At 22.2% G+C, this 23639-nt stretch overlaps 4 protein-coding genes across 4 annotated transcripts; 1 reads left to right on the top strand and 3 right to left on the bottom strand.

The window, feature by feature from the left end:
• Positions 1-971: 971 nt before the first annotated feature.
• ZnT49B (solute carrier family 30 member 9) lies at positions 972-4936 on the bottom strand. The gene is made up of 11 exons (XM_011505246.1): positions 4879-4936; positions 4129-4628; positions 3842-4037; positions 3683-3765; positions 3494-3614; positions 3284-3422; positions 2701-3024; positions 1841-2053; positions 1334-1468; positions 1151-1264; positions 972-1074 (listed from the first exon to the last, which is right to left on the bottom strand). Exons 2-11 carry the CDS (start codon positions 4607-4609, stop codon positions 1030-1032), a joined length of 1851 nt encoding a protein of 616 aa, XP_011503548.1. The 5' UTR covers positions 4610-4628; positions 4879-4936; the 3' UTR covers positions 972-1029.
• Positions 4937-5702: 766 nt separating this feature from the next.
• On the bottom strand, positions 5703-10622 carry LOC105366715 (uncharacterized). Its single transcript, XM_011505247.1, has 5 exons — positions 9447-10622; positions 8758-9231; positions 7431-7778; positions 6307-6748; positions 5703-5978 (listed from the first exon to the last, which is right to left on the bottom strand). Exons 1-5 carry the CDS (start codon positions 10615-10617, stop codon positions 5777-5779), a joined length of 2637 nt encoding a protein of 878 aa, XP_011503549.1. The 5' UTR covers positions 10618-10622; the 3' UTR covers positions 5703-5776.
• Positions 10623-13388: 2766 nt separating this feature from the next.
• Positions 13389-17645, top strand: Nup58 (nuclear pore complex protein Nup58). The gene is made up of 8 exons (XM_011505248.1): positions 13389-13590; positions 13750-13937; positions 14049-14258; positions 14728-14941; positions 15095-15468; positions 15826-16050; positions 16303-16377; positions 17426-17645. Exons 1-8 carry the CDS (start codon positions 13520-13522, stop codon positions 17602-17604), a joined length of 1536 nt encoding a protein of 511 aa, XP_011503550.1. The 5' UTR covers positions 13389-13519; the 3' UTR covers positions 17605-17645.
• Positions 17646-18921: 1276 nt separating this feature from the next.
• On the bottom strand, positions 18922-21779 carry LOC105366717 (protein FAM114A2). The gene is made up of 5 exons (XM_011505249.1): positions 21532-21779; positions 20707-21462; positions 19738-20351; positions 19138-19461; positions 18922-19070 (listed from the first exon to the last, which is right to left on the bottom strand). The coding sequence occupies exons 1-5, from the start codon at positions 21761-21763 to the stop codon at positions 18996-18998; spliced, it is 2001 nt and encodes a 666-aa protein (XP_011503551.1). The 5' UTR covers positions 21764-21779; the 3' UTR covers positions 18922-18995.
• Between the last annotated feature and the right edge of the window lie 1860 nt (positions 21780-23639).

Raw genomic sequence — 23639 nt, forward strand, 5'->3', positions numbered from 1 at the left:
TACATCATTTTTAACGATTATTAAAAAAAACATTAATTCTTAAAAAAACAGAAACAAAAGTAAAAAATATAAAAAATATAATTTCTTTAATTAGATAATTTAAATTTTATCTTAGTAAAAGCAACTAAATATAAAATTTTTATATAAAATAGGAGCAAAGAAAATTATTAAGAATTTGTTCATTTATCAATTCAAGTCTATTAATAAATAAGAAATCCATTATAATTATTGTGTAAATTTTTAAAAATATTTCTTTATGCATAATTGTGAAAAATAATACATACGTACTTCAGGCAAATGGTTGCTCAAACAGAAATAAAATATACATTCAAGTTATTATTTCTCAATATAATATAATTTTTGTAAAATGCATTACATGAAGTTTTCACCAAGCAGATAAAATCATATGTTAAACATTCGAAAGTTTTAAATAAAATTAATTTATTTTGTCTACTTAAATTTTATAATAGATATTACTATACCATTTGTATATTTTTCAATATTTATTTGATTTTGATTTTGAGTTTTTATTTTATTTAATAAATAATTTAACTTAATTTTATGTATATTTTTTTTTTAATAAAAAATAGCTAACTAAAATAAAATATCTATTAAAATTTAAAAAAATATGTTTTTATTAAAATTAATTTTTTTTATTTATATTTATTTTTGTTACTTTTATATTATTAAAATATTTGAATAAATAGTTGAATGTATATAATATAATAAATTATTTATTATTAATATAATATATGATTTTTAATACCATCATTAATATTGGTGATTATATTTCATTTCACAATATGTTCAATTAATCAAACAGTTTTAAAGATACAATTATAAATCCAAGATATAATAATAAAATATAAAGAGAATAATTATATAGATTTTTATTTAAGTCATTTAATTAAAGCGATTATTATAAGATAATGTAATAAACGTATATTTTTCTATCATAATAAATTGCGATAATAATAATATTAATAATAAATATTTACATTCAATTGATTTTATTAAAATTTAAGTTGTTTAAAGAATTTCTAAATCGCAGTGTCGAATTTCTGGATATTTTTTCTATAACAATATAATATGACATTTAATGTGAAAATTATAAATTAAATTAAAATATTAATTACGAGAAATAATCTACCTTCAGTTTTAATTCAATTCTATCGATTTGACCCCCAAGTAAATCAACAATATTCTCTCCATGTTTAAGTAAAAATGATTCAAGCTCATCAACATCTTGTAGTTTTTTTATTTCCTGGTAATATATTACAACTATTATATAAATATTGATTTCATTGTAGTTTAAAAATATCATATATCTTACTTCAAGCATTGCATTAAGATCCAATTTATCTAGATAAGATCTGGTCAATTCTCGACCATCAAAATCAAGTTCTGCTTTATATCTTACAAGGCTATTACCCATATCTATACCTTTAACGTCATGAATTGCTCTTATCTGTAATATTTAAAATTACAACTTTTAAAAATACACAATTAAAATAATAATAAATATAATATTTTTGGCAATTAAAAAAATTCAATTATTACTATATAAATAAAATATTTTATTTAAAATGTTTAATTTTAAGTATATGTACTTTCAATGATTAAAATTGAATAATTACCAATATATAATTATTATGTTAAAAATAATTTTTTTGATCTGTAGAATATAATACAATTATATTTATTTTATTTTGTGGGTTATACTCAATATATTCAAATAAACAAATAGTTGGTATAAAATAATATTAAATATATTAATTAATTTTATGAGACTATTGCAATGATATTTTTGTCCACTGATAGTTAAAGTAAACATTATTACCATAATATCAGACTCTAATTCATCATTAATCTTATTTAGATTTTCTTGTGGTATACTTTGACCAACTAAAGCAGCAACATTTGTATAAATAATAAATGAAGCTACAGCACCGAGAAGTCCTCCAACAAGCAGCGAACCTACTGCATCATATTTTGGATTGCTTGTGTATGATGTCAAACCCATACAGCAACTAGCTATACTAACTCCTATAACCTAGGTAAAAATTAATAGACCTTTGTGATATTAACTATATAATTTTTTAGAATTTTACTTTATATCATTCATGGAAATTATTGACTTAATTAATAACAATAAGATTTTTATTTATATTGCTTATATTATATCATATTATTAATTATTATTGTTTAAACTTATAATTAGATTTTAAATTATCTTAAAAAACAAAAATTCAACAAATAATTTTAAATACAGTAATACGTTTATTAAAAAGATTTATGTGAAAATATCAGAAATTAAATAGTACTATTAGGAAATTTTGCAAAAGGAAAGTCATTTTTAAAATTTATAATTCTATACAATTTATTTTTCTGTAACTGAAATAGTATCTAATTTCCTTAACTTTTCAACAAACATTTATGAATTAATTCACTTTTTAAAATAAAATAAGTAAATAATTGTTAATTTATATTTACTTTCTTAAAAATTCACACATACTTTTTGTATGTTTACTGTATGAATTAACTTATTTGAATTTACAATCTTAGTCAAATCATCGTGACAAAAATACAAACAATTTATAATATAAATATTAAGATTTATCTTGTATATCTTTTGAATTTATATACTTATATTACTTAACAAGTTAACTTGTTGATGGTTATATACTAATTTTAACTTACCGAAGCAAAGTCTTCCATCAAAACAACATTAACTGATGGATCATGTCCATTTAGTACATACTCTCGAAAACTCTTTCGTTTTTCTTTTGCACCTTTCTTGATTGAATTAATGGCCACTAATAAAGTTGCTCCTTCAGAGACTAACGAACCCCCTAATATGCAATATCCCCAAAAAAATGATTCCACTGAATTCGGGTATAAAATCCCATGAATTCCATGATAGATAGATAAACCAGTACCAACACAGAAAATTCCAACACCTGATATTAGAGACGAAACATACTTCATATTCGTATAACCATATGGATGATCTGAATCTGGATTCTATAATAAATTTTATATTATTATTAACCACTTTTATTTTTATATCAAAAATAGGTTTAAATATCCTGTTATTTAGTAAATAATATAACGAAATATGTTTATTTCTTATATTTATTTTTATAAATAATAAAGTAAGGAAAAATTAATATTCTAAAATTTGTAATCATTTTATTAAAAAAAAATTAAATTTAAAAAACTTTAATTCTAGAATAAAATTAAAATATTTATTTGTATATATTTTATTAATGTTAATCTTTACTTGAACAGATTTATATATTCCATATGCTAATATCAGTTGATTAAATGTATCTGCAGCTGAATGAATGCATTCAGAAAACATGCTGTGGGAGCCAGTGTAACACCAAGCACAAAATTTAAAAAGAAAATTACTTGCGTTTCTATAAATAATATAAATAAAATTACTTAAAGGGTAATTAAGGAAATAAATTTTATTCATTATATATCTTACATTATAATAGCTGTTAAAACAACTTTACCAGATGAGCCAAACAGTCCTTCATCGCGTTCTCTTGATTTACTTACAAGCTCTCGCCTGTAGTCTCTTAGTCTTTTCTTAACAGTAAATACAGCTTAAACAGTAAATTAAGGAAATCTTAATTTTAATGCTATTATAATGAAATAAATAAATTGTACTTACTTTGTTGATAAGCCTTCCTTTCAAGGTCTTTTTTACATATCTCTTTATACAATATTTCCTGAGATCCCCAAATTTCCAGTGCTCTGAAAATAATATAGATATATTTTATTATAAATTTTGTAGTAAAAGTACAAAATTCTGTTAAAAAAACCTATTTACTTTGCTTCAACATCTTTTCTCCAATAAACTGTGATAGGTGGTTCAAATTCATAAGGTGATCTTCTTTTTGTTTTAGGTAATGATTCCAAATCTGACTGTTTCAACAAAAAATCAGATGTTGCTCTAGCAGGTGTTATAAAATTTCTTTCTAAAGATGATGCTGATAGATCTACTCTTATTTTTTTCCGTGGTGGAACTATATCATAAATGTAAAAAATCATATATTTGAAAAAAATGACCAATTATATTTGTAAACAAAATTAATTAAAAACATTTATAGTACATACATTTTTTTACTGTTAATTCTTCGACTGATACATTTTTTTCATCTGTCTTAGTCTTTCCTTTCCGAGATAACTTAATACAAGAATTTTTTATATTATTAACAATAGGATCAGTTGATTCAATATTTAATAAACGTTCTTTTAATTTTCCTAATTTTTCTTCATTTAATTCAACTATTGTTTGTCCAGTTTCATCATTTAATGTTTTGTCTTTTTTATTTTGATCAACCTTTTCTAATTTTCCATTCTTGCTTTTCAAATCATTTGAAGCCAATCTTTTGATTGCTGTGTATAGTTGCCTTGAACCATATTTATTATGATGAATCTTTGAAGCGTTAGATATCACATAAACAAATTGTTGTTTTATAAAAGTAGTTGTATGCCTTTTTGGTAGTGCTATACGCAATAAATAAAACTGTTCTTGTTGACAGCTATGTATATTACATCGAATAAAATTGAAGAAATTATAGGAGCGATAAAGCATTTTTAAAAATCTATTTTTTCTGTAAAGAAAAAGTTTTTATATACATATTACGATTGATATTATACAACTAAGGTTGCAAAAAATGGTCTTATATTTAACCTACAAAAATTTACTAATATTCTTAATTTATATTCGAAATAAATGATTTTATCTAAACACGGTGTTCAAAATTAATTCTAATATAAAAAATATTTTATCTTTATATGAATAATATTAATTAATCTCTATTACAAACTTAAAATACTAAAGCATCTTTGTTCAAACATTACCTTATTAAAATAACTCACGATGAAATATCCATTTCCCAAATATAACAGTATTTAAATTTGACGTACTTTTAAAAATTATACTAATAAAGAAAAATTAGAAATAAAAATAATACTTTTTTATTTGACCCGATAAAAATCATAATTAATAATTTAACTTTTATTACATAGTTAACTGTACTGTATTCAAATCTACTGCTGTCATAAAACCAACTGATTTAACAAATATTTACTGACTCAGTCCTATCGATCATCAATGATAAAATACATGTAATAAAATTTTCATTAAAGATTATAAATATATTGTGAAATATTACAATTAAAAACTGTATAAAATCATTTAAAATTGAAAGACTAATTCTATTAAAAATCTAATTTAAAAAACATAAGATAATCTGAAAATTCATTTTTATTAATTTTTTTATTATTTCTACAATTATAATTTATATATTTTCTACTGCATATTCTTAGCAAATATCACACTTAAAATTCATTTTATTTTAAGAAGAAAAAAATAGGGCAAAGTAAACATTAAAAAAAAAATATTATAATAGTATATGATTACCTGTATTTTAAAAGAAAGCAGCGCTTCTACTATATTATAAATAACCAATAACAAAAATAAAGAAAAAACGATACTCTGTTTCTTTATTTACTGAAAAGTATCAAAAACTAAATTTCATACGAAGATACATAATTTTATATTTTTTTCGAAAAATAGAAGAACGAAATTTTACATAGTAAAAATCGTAAAAATTGTATATTTTATAAGCACTTCTAAGCTTTAAGTTTAATTTAAATATAATTTAAACTTCGTATTTACAGGTTGAGTTTTGTACATTTTTAAAGCTTGACAATTCTTACAATAAAAAGTATTTTTGTTTGTCATTAAAATGTACATCTATCTATTCTGACTATTCATGAAAGGCTGCTTATTCGCTAACAGTACTGTGATAATATTTCTCAGTTCTTTCAATTCATTTGTTAGAATTTTTTTTTCATTTTCATTATGCTTTCGTTGAATTTCAAATTGTTTTTCCATCCAAGCATGATGTTTTTGCTGCATTAATTCATTATGCTGTTTTATTTTTTGTACCGCTTCCCTAAAAAGTAAATAATTTGCATATATTATTCAACAATTTCAAATTTTTTTATCTGTATTATTATTTACATTTAGATAAGTTTACTGAATATTGAAAATTATATTAAACAAAATTTATAGATATTTTTTAAATAATCTGAGCAATAAAATTAATATGTATATTTTATTGAAATCATTTATATTTTATTTTATTTTATTACTTTAATATCCTGTATTAAATATTAAACTTTTTAAATTTCAATATCTTTACTTCATTTCTTTAAATATTTAAAATTGTTAAAGTAATATAATTTTCATTAATTAACTGTTCTATAGTTTAAAATTCTTACTTTATTGTTTCAGATATTTTATTTTCAATATTATAGGAATTTTTATTTGTAAAATTATTTTCCAAACTATCATGACTTTTTATTTTAATAACATTCGTTTCCATGTTATTATCTAATTTATATCTATTTGACTCTTCTTTTATTAAAATTTTTTCAGTTGGTAGTTTAGAAATATCAGGTCTGTCGATCGGTGAATTTATTCTCGAATTCATTGAGTTTGTCATATTAATATTCATAGGTTCTATATGAGCAGTAATATGATTAACTTTATTTTTGTTCGGTTCATTGGCAACAATCAAACGAACGAACTTAGTGTTTGTAATGTTTAAAGAAGAAGGATTCATGTCCACAGGTTTTAGTAAGAATTTATTTTTACTAAAAATCTTTTCATCTTCCATAATTTTCAATTTCTTATTAGCTGGAGGTCCCTCTTTCTTATCAGGTAAAAAAGTTTGACTATCAAAAAACAAATAAAAAAATTAATATTAAAATTAATTATTAGATTTATTACTTCTACACATTTATTTTAATTATGATTTTAATCAAATAAAATGTTCAATTTTTCCAATTTATTTTAACATATCATGTTAAATCACTAATCGTAGCCACCACATACAACAATAAACCATTTCTGGAATTACACTTGAGAATAATCCAAAATTATATAATATATTACAAAAATAAATATGGTGCACTTATCACACATTAAAAAAAACTTATAAATAAAAATTACATAAGTACTAAGTAAGAATTAGTAATACAAAATATTTTTAGATTATTTGCAGTGATTACAGGACAATTGATTTATACCATAACAATTAAAATTTATATACAATAATTTCCTAAAATAATTTTTAAAATTTAAGGTGTTTTATATTTACAAGTTAAAAATTTTTACTTCACATAAACAAACTTTGCTTGAAATATATTTTTATTATTACTAACCATATATTGTGCAAAACTACGTATTAATATGTTAATTAAATGTATAACTGCAACTGCATATTGTTTAAAAAATTTTTTTATATATTTATTAAATAAGATTTCAATTTCTTAAATGCATTTATTCTTTTTTAAATAAGTATTGTTTTATTTGCTGCTGGGTTTACTAATATTATGCCAATTAATAACATACCCCATGGTTAAATTAGATACTTGTTTGTCAGGACTTTCATTATATTTATAAATTTTTGAATAATCTGTTTTTATCTCTTGATCAGTGGTAGTTGTTATTTCTTGATCAAGAGCAACATTTGTTATTATTTGCGGCACACGTTCCTCTGGAACTACAATATTTTTTGATTTGAGAAAAAATGATTCACCAGGTATTGTGCAATCATCACCAATTTTATTATTACTGTTGTTAGGAAGGATGGCGAGAAAGGTGTCGTCAATAATCTGCTCTTGTTCCTTTGTATGAACCGTACTTAAATTATTAAATTTAAGCGATGATGTAGTTATATTATCTTCATCTAAAAAAAAATTTCTAAATTTTAAATAAACTAGTGTTAAAGTTGAGTGGGTATATATAATTATACTTTTCTAATAGTAAAATGAATATGTATTAGATAATATAGTTTATATATTTTAGACAGAATAGTTTTTTAATCTTTATAATCTCATATGTAGAAATTATTTAAATAATTTAGTTTGAAAAAATGTGTAAAACAAAATAAGATTTAGTTTTATTATTAGATAAATTATTCTAGATCTTTAATTAAGAACTCTTTAAAAATTAAATTTTAAATACAGACATCCCAATTGTAATATCTATTTTTTTTACTAAAGTTGTGATACTTCAATTTAACAGTCTTCTTCTACTATTCCCCACTATTAGTATTAAATCGTTTTGGTTCAATTGTGGACTGATAACTGACTATATCCATTATTAAACAAATTTTTTAATACTTTTGATTTGGATTATTTTTATTTATAATTTTTCTTATTTTTAAGGATACTTGACTTTTATTACCAAGTAGTATTTGAAATTCACTCAAGAAATTTTATTGTATATATATTGCCTCAGTATTAACATAATTGTAAAATACCATATTCATTTGTCTATAGTATTATCTTTATTGCAAAACTTATAATAATTAAGTGTATAAACTTTTACATTGTCTAATTGGTGTAATTAAAACCAATGAATTATTAAAACTTTTTATTTAATTGGAATAAAAAATTTGTAAATATTGAATTTGTATTATGTTAATTATTTATTAGTAAAGTAAAGAAATTATTTATTGTATACAATAAATATTTAATTAAATATTCAAAAAGAGTTTCGATTTTATTAATTGAACATTCAAACTATTTTAAATAGAAATTTGTATTATTTACATTACTATTATGTTTTGCATTTATTTTATTCAAATTTAAAAAATTATTTTAAGTAATTAATTTTAGTAATAATGAATATTTATTTTTATTATACAATAACACATAACTTACCAATAATATTTTCAATGGGAAACCATGTATCTAAAGACTTATTTGGCACAACAGTCACTTTAACATTCACTGTATTTTCACTAGATGAGTTGCCAAGTTTAATATTTGTGTAACTATGGTCAGAGGATTTTGACGTATTCAGATCCAAATTTTCCGTTAAAAGATTTTGAATAAATTCGTACCTTTCATCAGAAACTGGTGTATGAAAAATAGTATGTAATTCATTGTAAAAAGGGCATTCAAAAATATCTGTTTCAGAACTGTCTTCAAGATTGCATTTTAAATACAAATTTTTAAGTTGTACTAATTTATACTTTATTTGTTCTGCAGTTTTTTGGTGACCAGCGTCCTTCAAAATATGTATTAATTTTTGTAATTTTTCATCTTCTAAACTGTCATTAGAATAGGATCCAGATGTTAATTCTTGAACTGTGTTTAGAAGAAGTTTTACTTCTTTTGTACACCAATCTACATCTAAAATTATTTTTATTAATTGCAGGTTTATTAATTATTGACAAAAATTTTAATTTTAAAATGTACTATTAAACTTTTTCAATTTTATTGACTTATATTTAAATAAAGAGTCTACATGTATTTATAAATAAATTGAAAATATACTTATATTATTATAAACTAATAAATAATATATTTATCAGATATAAAATTATAAAATTTAAGAAATGTATTACCTTTATTACTATTTTGGAATTTTTCTTTAGCTTTCTCATGGAAATTTATGAATTCAATTGAATTATTTTGAACGTTGGTACTAAAATTTAATTCATTCATCATTTCATGAGTAAATTGTCGTTCAAAAAGCTTCTTATACAAATTATAATAAGGAAATCTTTGTAGAGCTTCAGTTTCTGCATATGAAGTATGTACATTAAGAAAATTTGTTTTTAATTGAATTAATCTATTCATAATTTGCTGTTTAGATCTGCAATAACCGTTTTCTGCTAGACTTTGTCTTAAATCCTCAGCACCTTTTTCAGTATTTTTATAAGCATCTTCAGTAATATTTAAATCCTGTATTAAAGTTAAAAGAACAATAGTTTCTTCAATGGACCAAGAATCATCTGATCTTATTTTTCGTTTCTCTTTTAAGCGACACTTTTTATATTCTTTTCCCCAAAATATGTCTAAACAGGGATAGAATATGCATTCTCTCGGATTTTCATTGTTATCGAAACTTATCTTATAATCTATGTACATGGTCCTTAAATTAATCAGTGCATTTTTTACTTGTTCTATACTTCTGTCAAAGCTAGCATTTTGCATGGCTTCTGCAATCATTCTGACAGCCACTGGAGAAAAAAACGTAAGTGTAAGTTCGTTTTTCAATTTCATAGATTTGATTATATTAAGCATTTTTTGAATTTCCCCTTTATTCCAGTCTACTGGATCATTTGGAAATTTTATCAAACACTCATCCTGACTACTTGTATCATAGTCTTCTGAATCAATACCATTAGAATTATTTACATCTCTATAGATTTCACGAAGTTCTTTAAAGAAAGGACATTCTTTTAAGGTACCATTTATTAATTTTTGTCTTTCACAAGTTAAAAAATTCTTTCTCATAGTTGTTAGTTTTTGATGTACCTGTCTATCAGTTCGATTCCAACCTTTTTTGAGCATCAATTGGCTCAAAAGACTAGACATCTTAGTAACAGAATATCTGCTAACAAAATTATTTTCCTTTATTAAATTCAGCATACATACAACCTCGTCTTGATCCCAACGATTTATTCGTCTTTTGAATTCATCTTTTGGATCATAATCTATAGTCATAGTGCCAACATCTGTTGGTTCTAATAGCCCATAATCATCCATGGTCAATAGTGGTATATTTACCATTGATACAGTTTCTGAAAACAATTAAATAAAATACTATTTTATTTACTTAAAAAAAAAGTTTAATTAATAATGTATTGTTAAATATTAAAAATATAATTTATATTAATCGTTTAAATGTTGAAAATATATAAAGCCACAATTAACAATAAATAAAAATAAATAAAAATCCAAAATTTGATCCCATTAATATAATATATAATCATACACAATACATATTAATATTTACAATATAAATTTAAATTTATTTATTTAAGAACAAAATTCTATTTAGTTCTTAGAAATTTTCATTTTATATAGGTTTGTGATGTCAAATAAAATTCATAGTAATAATGAAAAGAATTGTCAACTATAGTCTATACTCTTTGTGTGAATAATCAAATTAAAAGGACGAAAAAAACCTAATATTAATGGACCATTTAATTTGGAAGCCAATCTTCGTCTCACTTTTGTCAAAAATAAATAATAGTGTATAACATCCTTAAGAAAATACCGGAAAACAAAATATAAAAACTTACTTAGCTGTAAAGTAGCCAATATTAAGATATAGGTTATATTGACGCACACATAATCTTCATGTATGAAAACTCATGCAATATGCAATATAAATAATATGCTCAATGCATCATTGTATTGTTCTTCAGCTTCCTTCTTTTTTTCAACAATATAAAATAACTCACGATACTGATGTAGCTAATGTTCGTTCCTGATAACCGCATATGTGCTACAAAGCACAATTGCGATCTTAGACGAAAAAAACCTTATTCGATCATGCTATACCTAAAGACACGAGTACGATCCACATTCCGAAGATAGTAAGCCGTCTTTTGTGTTTTGACGCGAAGGCTTGACTCAGCCTATGTACAATAGGTTTAGCGATACGAAGCGTAGATGCCGACTCGACAATAAAAGCATATTATAAACGCGCCAAATTTGTGCTAAAAGTAATTCAAATTACTGCGGTCTTCATAACTTGTGATATAACTTCTTCGTAAAAGTTTTAAGTAATTTGAGTGACTATCTAAATAATTAAAAAAAAAATTTATTATAGATCAATTTCCAATGCATTGACTTTTTGTATTTTTATTTGTATTTTAACATATGACTTGCGCTTGACATTTGTAAAGCTTCTAACCTAAAATCAATAAATTTACTATTATTATTTCTTTACTTTATAATTTAAATAATTATGGAACAAATTGCAGAATATTTTAACTAGTGATTATTAACTAGTGAATTTTAACTATTGATTTTATTATAAATAAATTTTAAAAAACAGTTTTTCTTTCCTTAATAAAAATTAGTATAAAAACACGTAATTACGAATATCTGTCTTAAAGACTGCTTTTTTCGAATGAAGTTTATGAATATACATATTTTTTAATTGTTAAACATTAATTATTTCTAATACTAGAAATTTCTTTTCAAGTAAATTTTCAAATAAAACAATTTGCAAAATATAAGAAGTTATAAACGCAATTTTTTACAATTTGATATATTTTTAATTAGTAATCTTTAACATCTTGTATACAATGTATTTATTATCCATATAAGTAACTTGGAAAAATTTACATTTATTTTCGAAAAAATCCTTTAAAGTAAACAAATATTTATTCATATTTTGATTATTTTTTTCTTAGTTAATGATTTTATAATTATGTTTTCTTCTTGATGCTTTATGCTAAATTACGATTAATACTTGATATTATGTATAGCTATTCTGCTATGTATTTAGCCCGAAAAATGCAATGTGTATAACATTTATAATGAAATTCTTATAACTTTAATTATTTACTAAGATATATATTAAATCTATACATTATTTTTTATCCAATATATATTAAATATAAATTTTTGTATTTTAAAAAACACTCGAGATTTAAACAATTTTAAACAATAGTTCAAAATATTCAATAATTATATTTAGTTTCACACTTTTTGTCATATAATTTTGTCATATAATAAAAATTTTTTGTTAACGGCATCAATGTAAGATATTTTTCATTTTCAGATATTTTTTCAATTGAAAAAACTGGGATATATCAATCATATGGAAATCTGACAAATTTGACTTTTTTAGTTTTTTTTTTCCATAGTCAATTAAAAAATATTTAGAATTTAAAACTAATGTTTGTTCTTCGAACAATTTCTTGCCTAACCGTTATAATAACTTAGTCGATGCTTTTGTCATTTAGTAAAGTAAATTATTAATATGCAATAAATAAATAAATATTTATTAATTACAATTGTCTTTAATGAAAAAATTATAACTGTTATCCTATATTCAACGAGAGAAAAATCAAGTGCATCGATGGTTCTTTTAAATAATATTTATAGATGCTTATTTTTTTTAGAGTAGTACATACATCTTTAAATTAGCGAGTAAAAACTGACCTATTTCAGAAAAATGATATGAATATGTTTTTAATATTTATTCGTGTATTATTTGACATACTTAAAATATTTAATAATTAAAAATGTTAAAATAATCTAATTAATAATCTAATACAAAATAACATTTATATTTAGAGTTTTTAAAAAAGTTTCGTTTTGTAATTGGTTATTATATAAACAATTTTATTTGAACATAAAATTATTAAGGTTCACAATAAATTACAAAATTTTTATATATTTGTTTGGTACTCAATACTTTTTCAATATTAATTTAAATTAAACTCGTTTTTTAAAATACCCTTTAAAAAAGCATTTAAACAGCATATTTTTTCATTCTCATTTAGTTCTTGTTTCCATCGTTCTTATTTTCTAATTTTCATTTTCATAAAGCTTGTTTGTAGGTACTTTCGATTGTGGCCTCAAGTTACAGGAATGTCCTTTTCCATTATTAACAACTTTTTATTTTTATAACTATAAAATTGATACATACAAAATTTCTTACTTATATAAAATGTCTAAATTTACTTTTGGTGCTCCTATTACAACGGGAGCCACGCAAAGTTTTGGATTCCCTGCATCAATGTAACTATAATTTAAAAATTTAACCTAACATTTTTCAAATATTTAATTTGTTTATTACATTATATATTGTATATTGAATATTGTAATATTTCAGTCTCAATTTATTTAAAAGGAGGTACTCAATTATAACAAAATTCTTAATTATAAATATCATTTTAGACAAACAGCTCCAAGTTTTAGTACTGGCACTGCAACATTTGGTACTTTAGTTTCATCTTCAACAATAGCACAACCATCAACCCAAATAGGGACTTCAACATTAAATTTTAATTTTGGTAATACTGCAGTTACTTCACAAACTAGTCAGCCTATCGTTTTAACTTTGGGAGGAAATACATTAACTTCTGGTAATAATCTTTTTCAAAGTAATACAATTCAAACTCATTCAATTCAATTAGAAACAAATCATAAACCTCCATTAATTCAATCAACTGGACTGACATTTGGTACCCCAACAGTTAAATCTACTGGTTTAACTTTTGGAATTCCAACTACAACTGAAAGTCTTATAACTACTGGAGGTTCAACAACTGGAACAAATTTAATAAGTGGAGGTCAAACGAATGGAAATCTTACATTTGGTACACCGATAACTACAGGTTTATCATTTGGTACGACTACTGCTACTACAGGAAGCTTAAATTTTGGCACTGTTCCAACTACTGGAAGTTTGTCGTTTATAACAACTACTGCAACATCCCTTTCTAATAGTTCAAGTTGGAATTTTGGTGGCATTACTACTACTTCAAGCGTTTGTAAGATCTATGTATATTAAAAAGTATTTGTATTTAAATAAAAACAGTATAAATTGCACTATAATATTGAAACTAAAATGCAATGGCTATAAAATTAATTATGTTATATTAATTCATAATATTTGATTATCAGTTTAAAATTTAAATTTATATAACTTAGTAGTATTTTAAATAAATTTTGTAACTAAAATAATGTAACTTAATACAATGATATTTTTAGATTAATCTATTTTGTTTGCATATAACATATATATTATAGAAACAATCAATTTCTAAATTCTATTTTTTGTGTAATATAAATTTCATTTAAGAAAATTATATTTAAATATTATTTTATAACAAAAATTTATGACAATTTATATTAAAAATATTGTTTTAACAGCTTCATTACTAAATTCAAGTACAAGTGGACTTTTTGGAACAAAACTCTCAACAACAACAGCAGCTACTACTGTAGCTGTGATAGTTAATCATGGACTTGGTGGATTAGATGTGTCAATTAGTAATAAGGGTCTTACACAAGGTAGCACTAGTCCTACAACTGCTAAAGAAAACTTGTTACCAAATGAACTAATGCAAACAATCGATGGTTTTAAGTAAGTTCATTTATAATTTCACCACATTTTATACATTATTAAATTTTTTTTAAAAATTCTCAATCTTCATTTTAAACTTTAAAAATATTCAATTAATTCTATTTTAATATATAAAATTTTAATATACAAACAAGAAGTTTGTTTAATTTTTAGGGAGTTTGTTAAAACACAAAAAGTCTTGAGCTCAGATATAGCTAGAGGATCAGCAAGACCGCTAAATAGATGTTCAGAAGATACAATTTCTCTGATGGAAATTCTTACTACATTAGCTGGTTCCGTTCAAAGAGATCGATCATTAGCTGATAAATTAAAACAAGATACAGCTAAAGCACTACAGAATGCTGAAATAGCACAAAGAACACATGATACACCTACAGGACTTCAGTATGAAAATAATGTACCACTTTTATTTTTTATGGAACTTTCAGGAAATTTCGAGCATGATTTAATGCTATTTAAATCACAAATTGAAGCAACTGAAAAACACATACAAACAATGCTGACTCCTAAAACATTAACTCCTCAAGGTATTAATAACATATTATAATAAGAGTTTCATGCATTCAAGTATTTTTTTTTAAGTTTAATAGTTTTTATGTAAATTTATTATCAAGTTTCAATTTCTTGATAAAAAAATAATGTCCATTATTTAACAAAATATAGATTAATATTTAAATGATAAATTCTGTTATTGTTAATAGTTAATTTTAAGAAATTAATGTATATTATAGTGATGTTATTATTTATTTGTTATTATAATATGATTATTTTATTTAAAACAAAATGTTAACAGAACTATTAATCAATAAGACATTTAACATATATAGTTATGTATATTATATAAGTGAGTAATTATAATATTAACACTATTTTTATTATTATAGAATTAACAATGGCAATGAATAAATTACATGAATCTCTAGTAGCAGTTGCTGGAAGACTTCAAGGGGTGCACTCAAAAGTACAACAACAAAAGGAGCAATATTTAAATTTTAGAAAGTATGTTTTAAAAGACAACACAAATGTTTTTGAAGATACCAAGTCAAATGAAAAATCTTGTAGAAATAATATAGGAAAAATTACAAGTGGTCCAACGCCATTTGGTCCAGGTATTTGCAATATAAATATGAAATACTCTATTTTTGTTTTTCAAATTAAGTTAAATAGTTTTTAAAAATATCTTTATATTATAATTATCTGTTAATAAATTTGGTACATCAAATCTTTATATAGGTATATACTAGCCTTATTATTATACATATCTTCTTAAGGTATTAAATTTATAAATATAAGGTCAAAATGATTTATATGTAAATACTCATAAATATGTACAAATATATATACTGTATTTTCTTATTTAGAAAATCGAGGCTTTTTATCTACTACAAATTTGAATTCGACTCAAACATCTAATTATGGTACTCCAAATGCATTAGGTAAAAATCAATAATTATATTTAAATAATTTAATCAATAAATGCATCTCAACCTATAATATAAAATTTTTTATTAGTATACCATATAAAATTTAATATTTAGGTCTGACAAGGATCCATATCTATTTTCTTGTCAGTTTCTTCTATATAGATATACATTCTATAAAAAATTTTGTATATAAATTGTGTAAAATACATTTGTATTTTATTTTGCTTCTAATTCTTATATGAGTAACATTTACTTTGCTTATTACTGAATTTTATTTTTATTAAAAGTATATAACATCAATTAAAAACAATAAATTATTTTACAATTCTTCTCTTACCTTTTCAGGAAAAAATTAGGCTGTTTCTATTTTTTTATCGAGGTACTGAAAATTTATTTTGCTTGCTTGTATTTTATATTCTCATTTTTAGGATCGTTATAATTATCTACTAAAATAATAATAAATAAAATTATTTACTTAATTATCAAATAACTTAACTTTAAAATAATCACTGCTTTCATGCTTTAATACATACAATAGTGCATTAACAATAAGAAAATATTATAATTACATTAAAATAATAATGTTAAAAACATAAACCATCAAAGAAGATTGTAAGTGTTATCTATATATGAAACAAAAAGAAGATTGTATTGCATATTTTACAGATCGTGATAAAATATTTTTAATGTATTTTAATATACTTAGTTGTTAATACATTTTTTATTGCGGTAATATAACTATTAAATATATCCTAAGTGTCATTTTTAAAATAATTTTATTTGTACAAATTGTAAATTTAAAATTACTAATTGAATTCTTTAATTTATTTGTTCCTATTGCTTTTATAAATTTTTAAAATGATAAAGTGAAAATATTGCTTATAAAACTTAAACAAATTTATATAAAAATTGGTATATATTTAAAAATCAAGTATTGACAAAATAGATTTCTGGTGACCCTTACATCTCCTTGATTTTTAAAGAAATTTGTTGGTAATATAAAAATGGAAATATTCAGAAGTTAATTTCATTTAAATTTGTATTTTATTTTTGTTAACAGTTTGGGGAAATGTTACTTCGACACCTAGTCATCTTTCAGTAAGTACGATGAAACCTCCAACAATTGGTTTAAATTTTAATTCACCAAATAATCTCACGGTACCTCTGTCATCCACGAATGGAAATTCAAATTTTCAGTTGCAAAAACCACCTGTAGGTAGTAAAAGAGGCAAACACTAATTGTATGTTAACGTATAAAATGTAAAATAATTAAAGAATTTTAAAACAATTTAAAATCTTATAATTATTTGTAATATTTATATCATATAAATTATATTCAAAGTAAAAATAATAAAACAAATCTTAATGGAAGTAATATTGTTTTGATTTATTTTTGATCTTCAACTTACAAACTATCAACAATTAAAATTGTACTTCATACGTCAAATAAATAATGTAGATACACTTATATAAATTATTAATCTATATATAAAGCAAACTTCAAAATTTTTTTCTGGTTACATATTGTAAACAAAAATATTTATTTATATATGATACAAAGTACAAAAATCATTAATCTTATTAGGTGTACACCTTTGAATTAACAAGATCCAATAATCTTTCTATTGAATATGATATGCAGTCCAAATAACGTATTTTTAGTAATTTGATAAATTTATTTTAAAAATATTAATTTAATTTTAATAATATTTTACATATTACCCTTTTAAAAATGCATTTATCTAAAAATGAGACACTGAAAGAATAAAATACATTCTTTTTAAAACATTTCTTAAAATATATTATCACATTAAATATTTATGCTTATATCAAATACTAAATATTTAAAAATCTTTTTGTTTCATGCCTTTCTACTTAAATAAACATGTATGACATCTACATTCTGTATCTACGATACAATATAAACAAATATATTTATTGTTTTACATATTACAAATAAATCAAACTTGTAAGTTCACACAATACTAATATAAACAATAAAGTTAAAGAAAAAATAGAAATTAAAAGGCTACATCTCTAATAAAAAACAGTTTTTAATTAAAAATACAATGCATTTTTAGTCAATAACAATAAAAATGATATATTGTCAATTAATCGAAATGTAAATTTTATTCAGAAGGAAAAAAAATATATAATCGATTGTATAATTGAAATAATTGAAAAAATAAATATAAATGATTAAGAAAATAGAATTTTTAAAATTAAAATTTTCTTTAATTAAACTATTGATTTTATAATTGTATTATTATTCTTGGAATTTATTATATTTTGTATTGATAATCTATTAATATATTAGCATATTTTAATTTTTAATGAAAAACACAATTATTTTTAAAGTCTATTACATAACAGAATTCTAATTTTCACTGATTTTTCATGTTTTTGTTGCCTTAGGCTAAAATATTTAAAAAATAGATAAATTATTCATTTACTTCTAAACATATTAATATTACACTATAGTTAAACTAAACCTTACATTTCATTAAATATTTTATGTATAAAACTAATTATATTTATTAAAATAATTTATTTCTCATAGATACTGATCTTCATAAATTTGTAGTTAAAGTTATAAATTTTTATATAATTATATAATAATTAACCATTTTTTAGATTGCACCAACTTGTAAAATTGGGATTAATAATTTAAATGCTTCTTGGATGTATGAACTTGCATTAGTTGCCTAAAAAATACAGGTATAGCAATAAAAATAAAAAAGGTAAATTTATGAAATTTATGGAAATACTTACTTCCAAAGAAATTTTATTAAGAACTGCCTGAATATTATTTTTATTTGTCTCATTTTTATAATTGTTACTTAAATAATAGCAATGAATATTGGCTATAAAACAAATTTGAGATGATAAAATGTTTGTTAACTGAATTAAACAATCAGCTTCATTGACAGTACTTCTGTGTTTCTTGATTAAAAGAAGTTCTGCCGTTTTATGAAATCTTTCAATAGAATATCCTGTAAATTTGGCTAAAGATAATATTGCTTCTTGAAAAACTTCTCTGAATAACATATTTTTTGAATTTTCTTGTGAAAATTTAAGCTTTACATCATTGGAAATCTAAATAAACAATAATTTAATTAATTTCTAAATGTTTATTAATTGCATATTTAAAATTGTTTAAATAATATCAATTTTAATAACTAAAACATAATATTTAAAAAAAATTGTATTCTAAAAAACTGTTTAAAGTATAAAGTTATATATTGCTACAAAATAAGATAATGAAGTATTTTATTTCCAAATTAATACTAAGTGAAATTTTTTCGAAAATATATTCTTTATATATTTTAAGTATATTCATTATAAATAATTTTTTTATTTTGTAAAACTTACATCTACAAGTTTATCGTATGTTATAGAAATATCTAAATCTTTACAAGCCACTTGCAGCTTTTCTTTCAAATCTTTTTTATCTTGTTCATCATTTTCATCTTCTTCATCTCCAAGATCACACAAATCTTTAACTTCGTCTAATGTTTCCTGCATGGATGTTAATTCACTACCATCAAGATTAATTAATTGCTGTTGAATTTTCATATTACACTGTTTAGATAGTATTTCTAAAGCCTCTAAATGCATTAATCCTTGATAATCTTCAAAAATGCTTTCAAAATGATTTTTTGTTGTTAGCCGCTGTTCTTCTACAGATTTTTCTTCAATATCTGTTTTTTCTTTAGCTTCTTCAAGGATTTGAGAGAGAATAGGTTTTTCATTATCATTCAAGAATAATGCTCGTTTTTTTTTAAAACCAGGATCGCCTTCTTGCAAAACTTCCATAGTCTTCTTTCCTATTGTCTCAAGGGTATCGAGTCCACTAGAAATTACCTTTGTGCTAGTAGATTCTACTAATTTTGTGATAGATGACACACTCGATACAAAATTACCAAAAACAAATGATGAGGTTAAAGTTGAAGGCACATTTTCTTTTAGTTCTTCAGTCTTTTCTTCTAAGCAATTGTTACATAAAAAATATCTTATTCATTATTAAATATTATTAAAAATAACAAAAAGTATACTTGCATTTATATTGTAATAAAATAATTAAATAATACTTTATTGATTTTATAAGAATCTAATTTAAAGACAATATTTATATACAATTTGTATTTTAATATTGATAAACATAGCTTTATATTTGTTCTATTTTTTTCATAATTCACTTTTAATCATAATGTAATAAATTAAAATATTTAAAATTCATTTATAAATTTATATATATATATATATATATATATATATATATATATATATACAGTAAAGCAAAAAATTTAATTAAATACAAATAAATATAAATTTATATACCATTAAATTGCAATTTCTCTTTCAAATGATTTTTTGATTTAACCAAATTTATATGATCTGTAACTCCCATTGTTTCTTCTAAGAATGACAATCCATGGCTAACATGACTAGTCAATGTTGATACTCCAACAGTAGCAGTATTAAATAATGAAGTCATGCCCCAATTTCCCCATTTACTCCAACTGACGTTAGAGTTGTCTTGTTCTATATTACTAGAAGAAAGTTTATCTATAGGATGGTATACATCATCTGAAAGATCTGGAATTTCAATATCATTCTTTAAACTTTCCCAACCATCTGGATGAAAAATGTCTTTAAATTTTAAATTGGACATCAATTCTTCGGGTACATTTACTGGTGCTTCATTTTTCATTTTATTTTTTAATTTATTTTCATATGATTTCATGCTTGATTCATTCATTAGTTTGCTTTTATTAAATTCCCTACTTGTAGTCTTGCTTGTTATTTCTAAATCTGGTAGTTTGTCAATTTTGTCTGTACCTATTTTCATAACGCCTAATAATTGAGTTTCTCTTATTTTTTGCTGTCTTTGAGGCCTATCTTGTTGAATTGAAATGACCTTTAATTTATTTGTATTTGAATCTTTATTCGATTGACAAAAATTATTTTCACACTCTAAAATAATTTTACTATTTAAATTTATATTATTTGATTTTTCTTTATTTTTGGTAATTTCGATATTATTTTGAGATATTTTAAAATCAGAAACACTCTTTGATTCTGCTTTTATGTCAGCTATGAAATTAAAACATTAATATAAATGATTATAAGTAAAATTATTAAAGTTTCACAAGATTTTCTAACCTGCCAGATCATTAACTTTATAAATTGAATTGTTCTTTCGGTAAGATGAAATTTTATGCTCCTCTTTGTTAGATCCTCTTACTGCATTATTATATTGTACTGGTATATAATCTAAATCATCATCACTATCTGAACCTATAGATGTATATTTCTTACATTTATTAGTTTGTTCAGTTCTAGCATTTAGTTCTTCATCAGCACTTTCAAAATCATCACTTTCAGATGTTGCCATATTAGGAATAAAAATAATCTATATATGTAAATAATAAAGCATTCTTTAATATTTTCAAATAAGTTAATATATACTAATATAATTAATTAATTATTAAAAGATTTTAATATTTATATACACTTATATTAAATAAAAATAAAAATTTTTTTATCTTGATAGGAATTCAATCGTGTTTATGCAATTATATTTATTATTATTTATTGTTATTAAAAATAAATAAATTGAAATGTTATTTTGAAGCAATAATTTTCGATAAGATTTTTCCTTACCTATTAGTAAATTATTAAAATATCGAATACATTATACGTACGACTTTCCTTAAGAATTCATCGAATGATACATCTACAATAAATATCTTTATTATCTTATGGCCTCTTTATTTTATTAGCTGGTTGTAATAGATATCTTCATTCGTATATTTCATGTATGCTGACGTAGCCGTAGAAATGTAGAGCTGCCTACGTACTTGATAGTATCTCGTATCTTTTTCATGCTCAAAAATAGAAGTTTTAACATCATATGCGCAGTTGTATTACATTATCCATATTTCGAATTCAATCATGTGGTTCATAAACATTATAAAATCATACAGAACAATAAATAAAATAGCTGCATGTAAATAAGGCAAAATACACGTATTTATTTGCAAGAGCGTAATACAGAATTATTTCAATAGAGCAACATACACATATTCACAGCGACTAGAGTTCTACAATTTCGCCATCTACACATAAATATTCGTCAAATTGAAGAAATTGAAGAAAATTAAGAATTCCTTCGTTGTGAAAAATATTAATATTTTATTTTTATTAATAAATAAAATTATTTTTATTAAATAGTTAAAACTTTTTAAATATATTAAATTTTTCAAATTTATGTTTTAATATCGTCTTAAAACTCAAAAAACATAAGAAATTTATATTTATAAGTTTGCATAAAAATTTACTAATTCGTACATATATATTATGTTTTACATAAGAAAATAGAATTTTAGAATATTTTTTTATATATTTAAAATAAAAGCTATACCAGAAGTATTTTATTGAATTAAATACAAGTTTTTTAAATTTAAATAGTTAAGTGTTAATTAACAAATTTTTTACGTATTACAATTGTATATTACGAACGTATGTTTAACATATATTCATTATTATGAATTTATATTATCATACATATTCAATTAAACGCATTCAATTAATAATGCTTTCCTTGAAGAAATTAAAGTTTAAACTGATTTTCAAATAACACTTGATAATATTATTTCAAATATACTACATTTATTATTAAAAAAACTACTCTTTATGCTAGTAGAATAATTTGATCCGTCACACTAAAAACAAAATTAATTCAATAGCATTAAAAACAAATTGCGTGTACGTGCAATTGCTTAATTATTGAAAAGTACATATTTGTTTAAGGGAGAGTTAATTAAACTTTCGTACTTTATTGACATTTCCAATATGTTCGATGTATCTTAGCTTATTATTGTAGACGGGGTTATAGAGCATCAACAAAATCTTACGAAGTATTGCGTCGTATGCAGTTATGTAGGTTCATTGTTGTGAGGATTCATCAGCCAAAAACAAATACTGCAACGCTGAATATCATTGATGTATTAAAAATTTAAATAGTGTAAAATATTTATAGTTTAATGTTATTTTATTAACATTTACTTAGATTATTTTGTAACAAAAAATTCAAATATCTTAATGTTTTATTTAAATATCATTAAAATTTAGGTAGATTAATTTATAACGTGAAAGACAAATACATTGATATTTTATTTTTTGAAAAAAATCAAATTTATAAAGAGTATTTGAATATTAGAAAATCGTATTATGAAAAATCTTTAATAATCAATTCGTAGTAAATGATT

Source organism: Ceratosolen solmsi, unplaced genomic scaffold (assembly GCF_000503995.2).
Source record: "Ceratosolen solmsi marchali unplaced genomic scaffold, CerSol_1.0 scaffold5, whole genome shotgun sequence".
Lineage (NCBI taxonomy): Eukaryota > Metazoa > Arthropoda > Insecta > Hymenoptera > Agaonidae > Ceratosolen > Ceratosolen solmsi.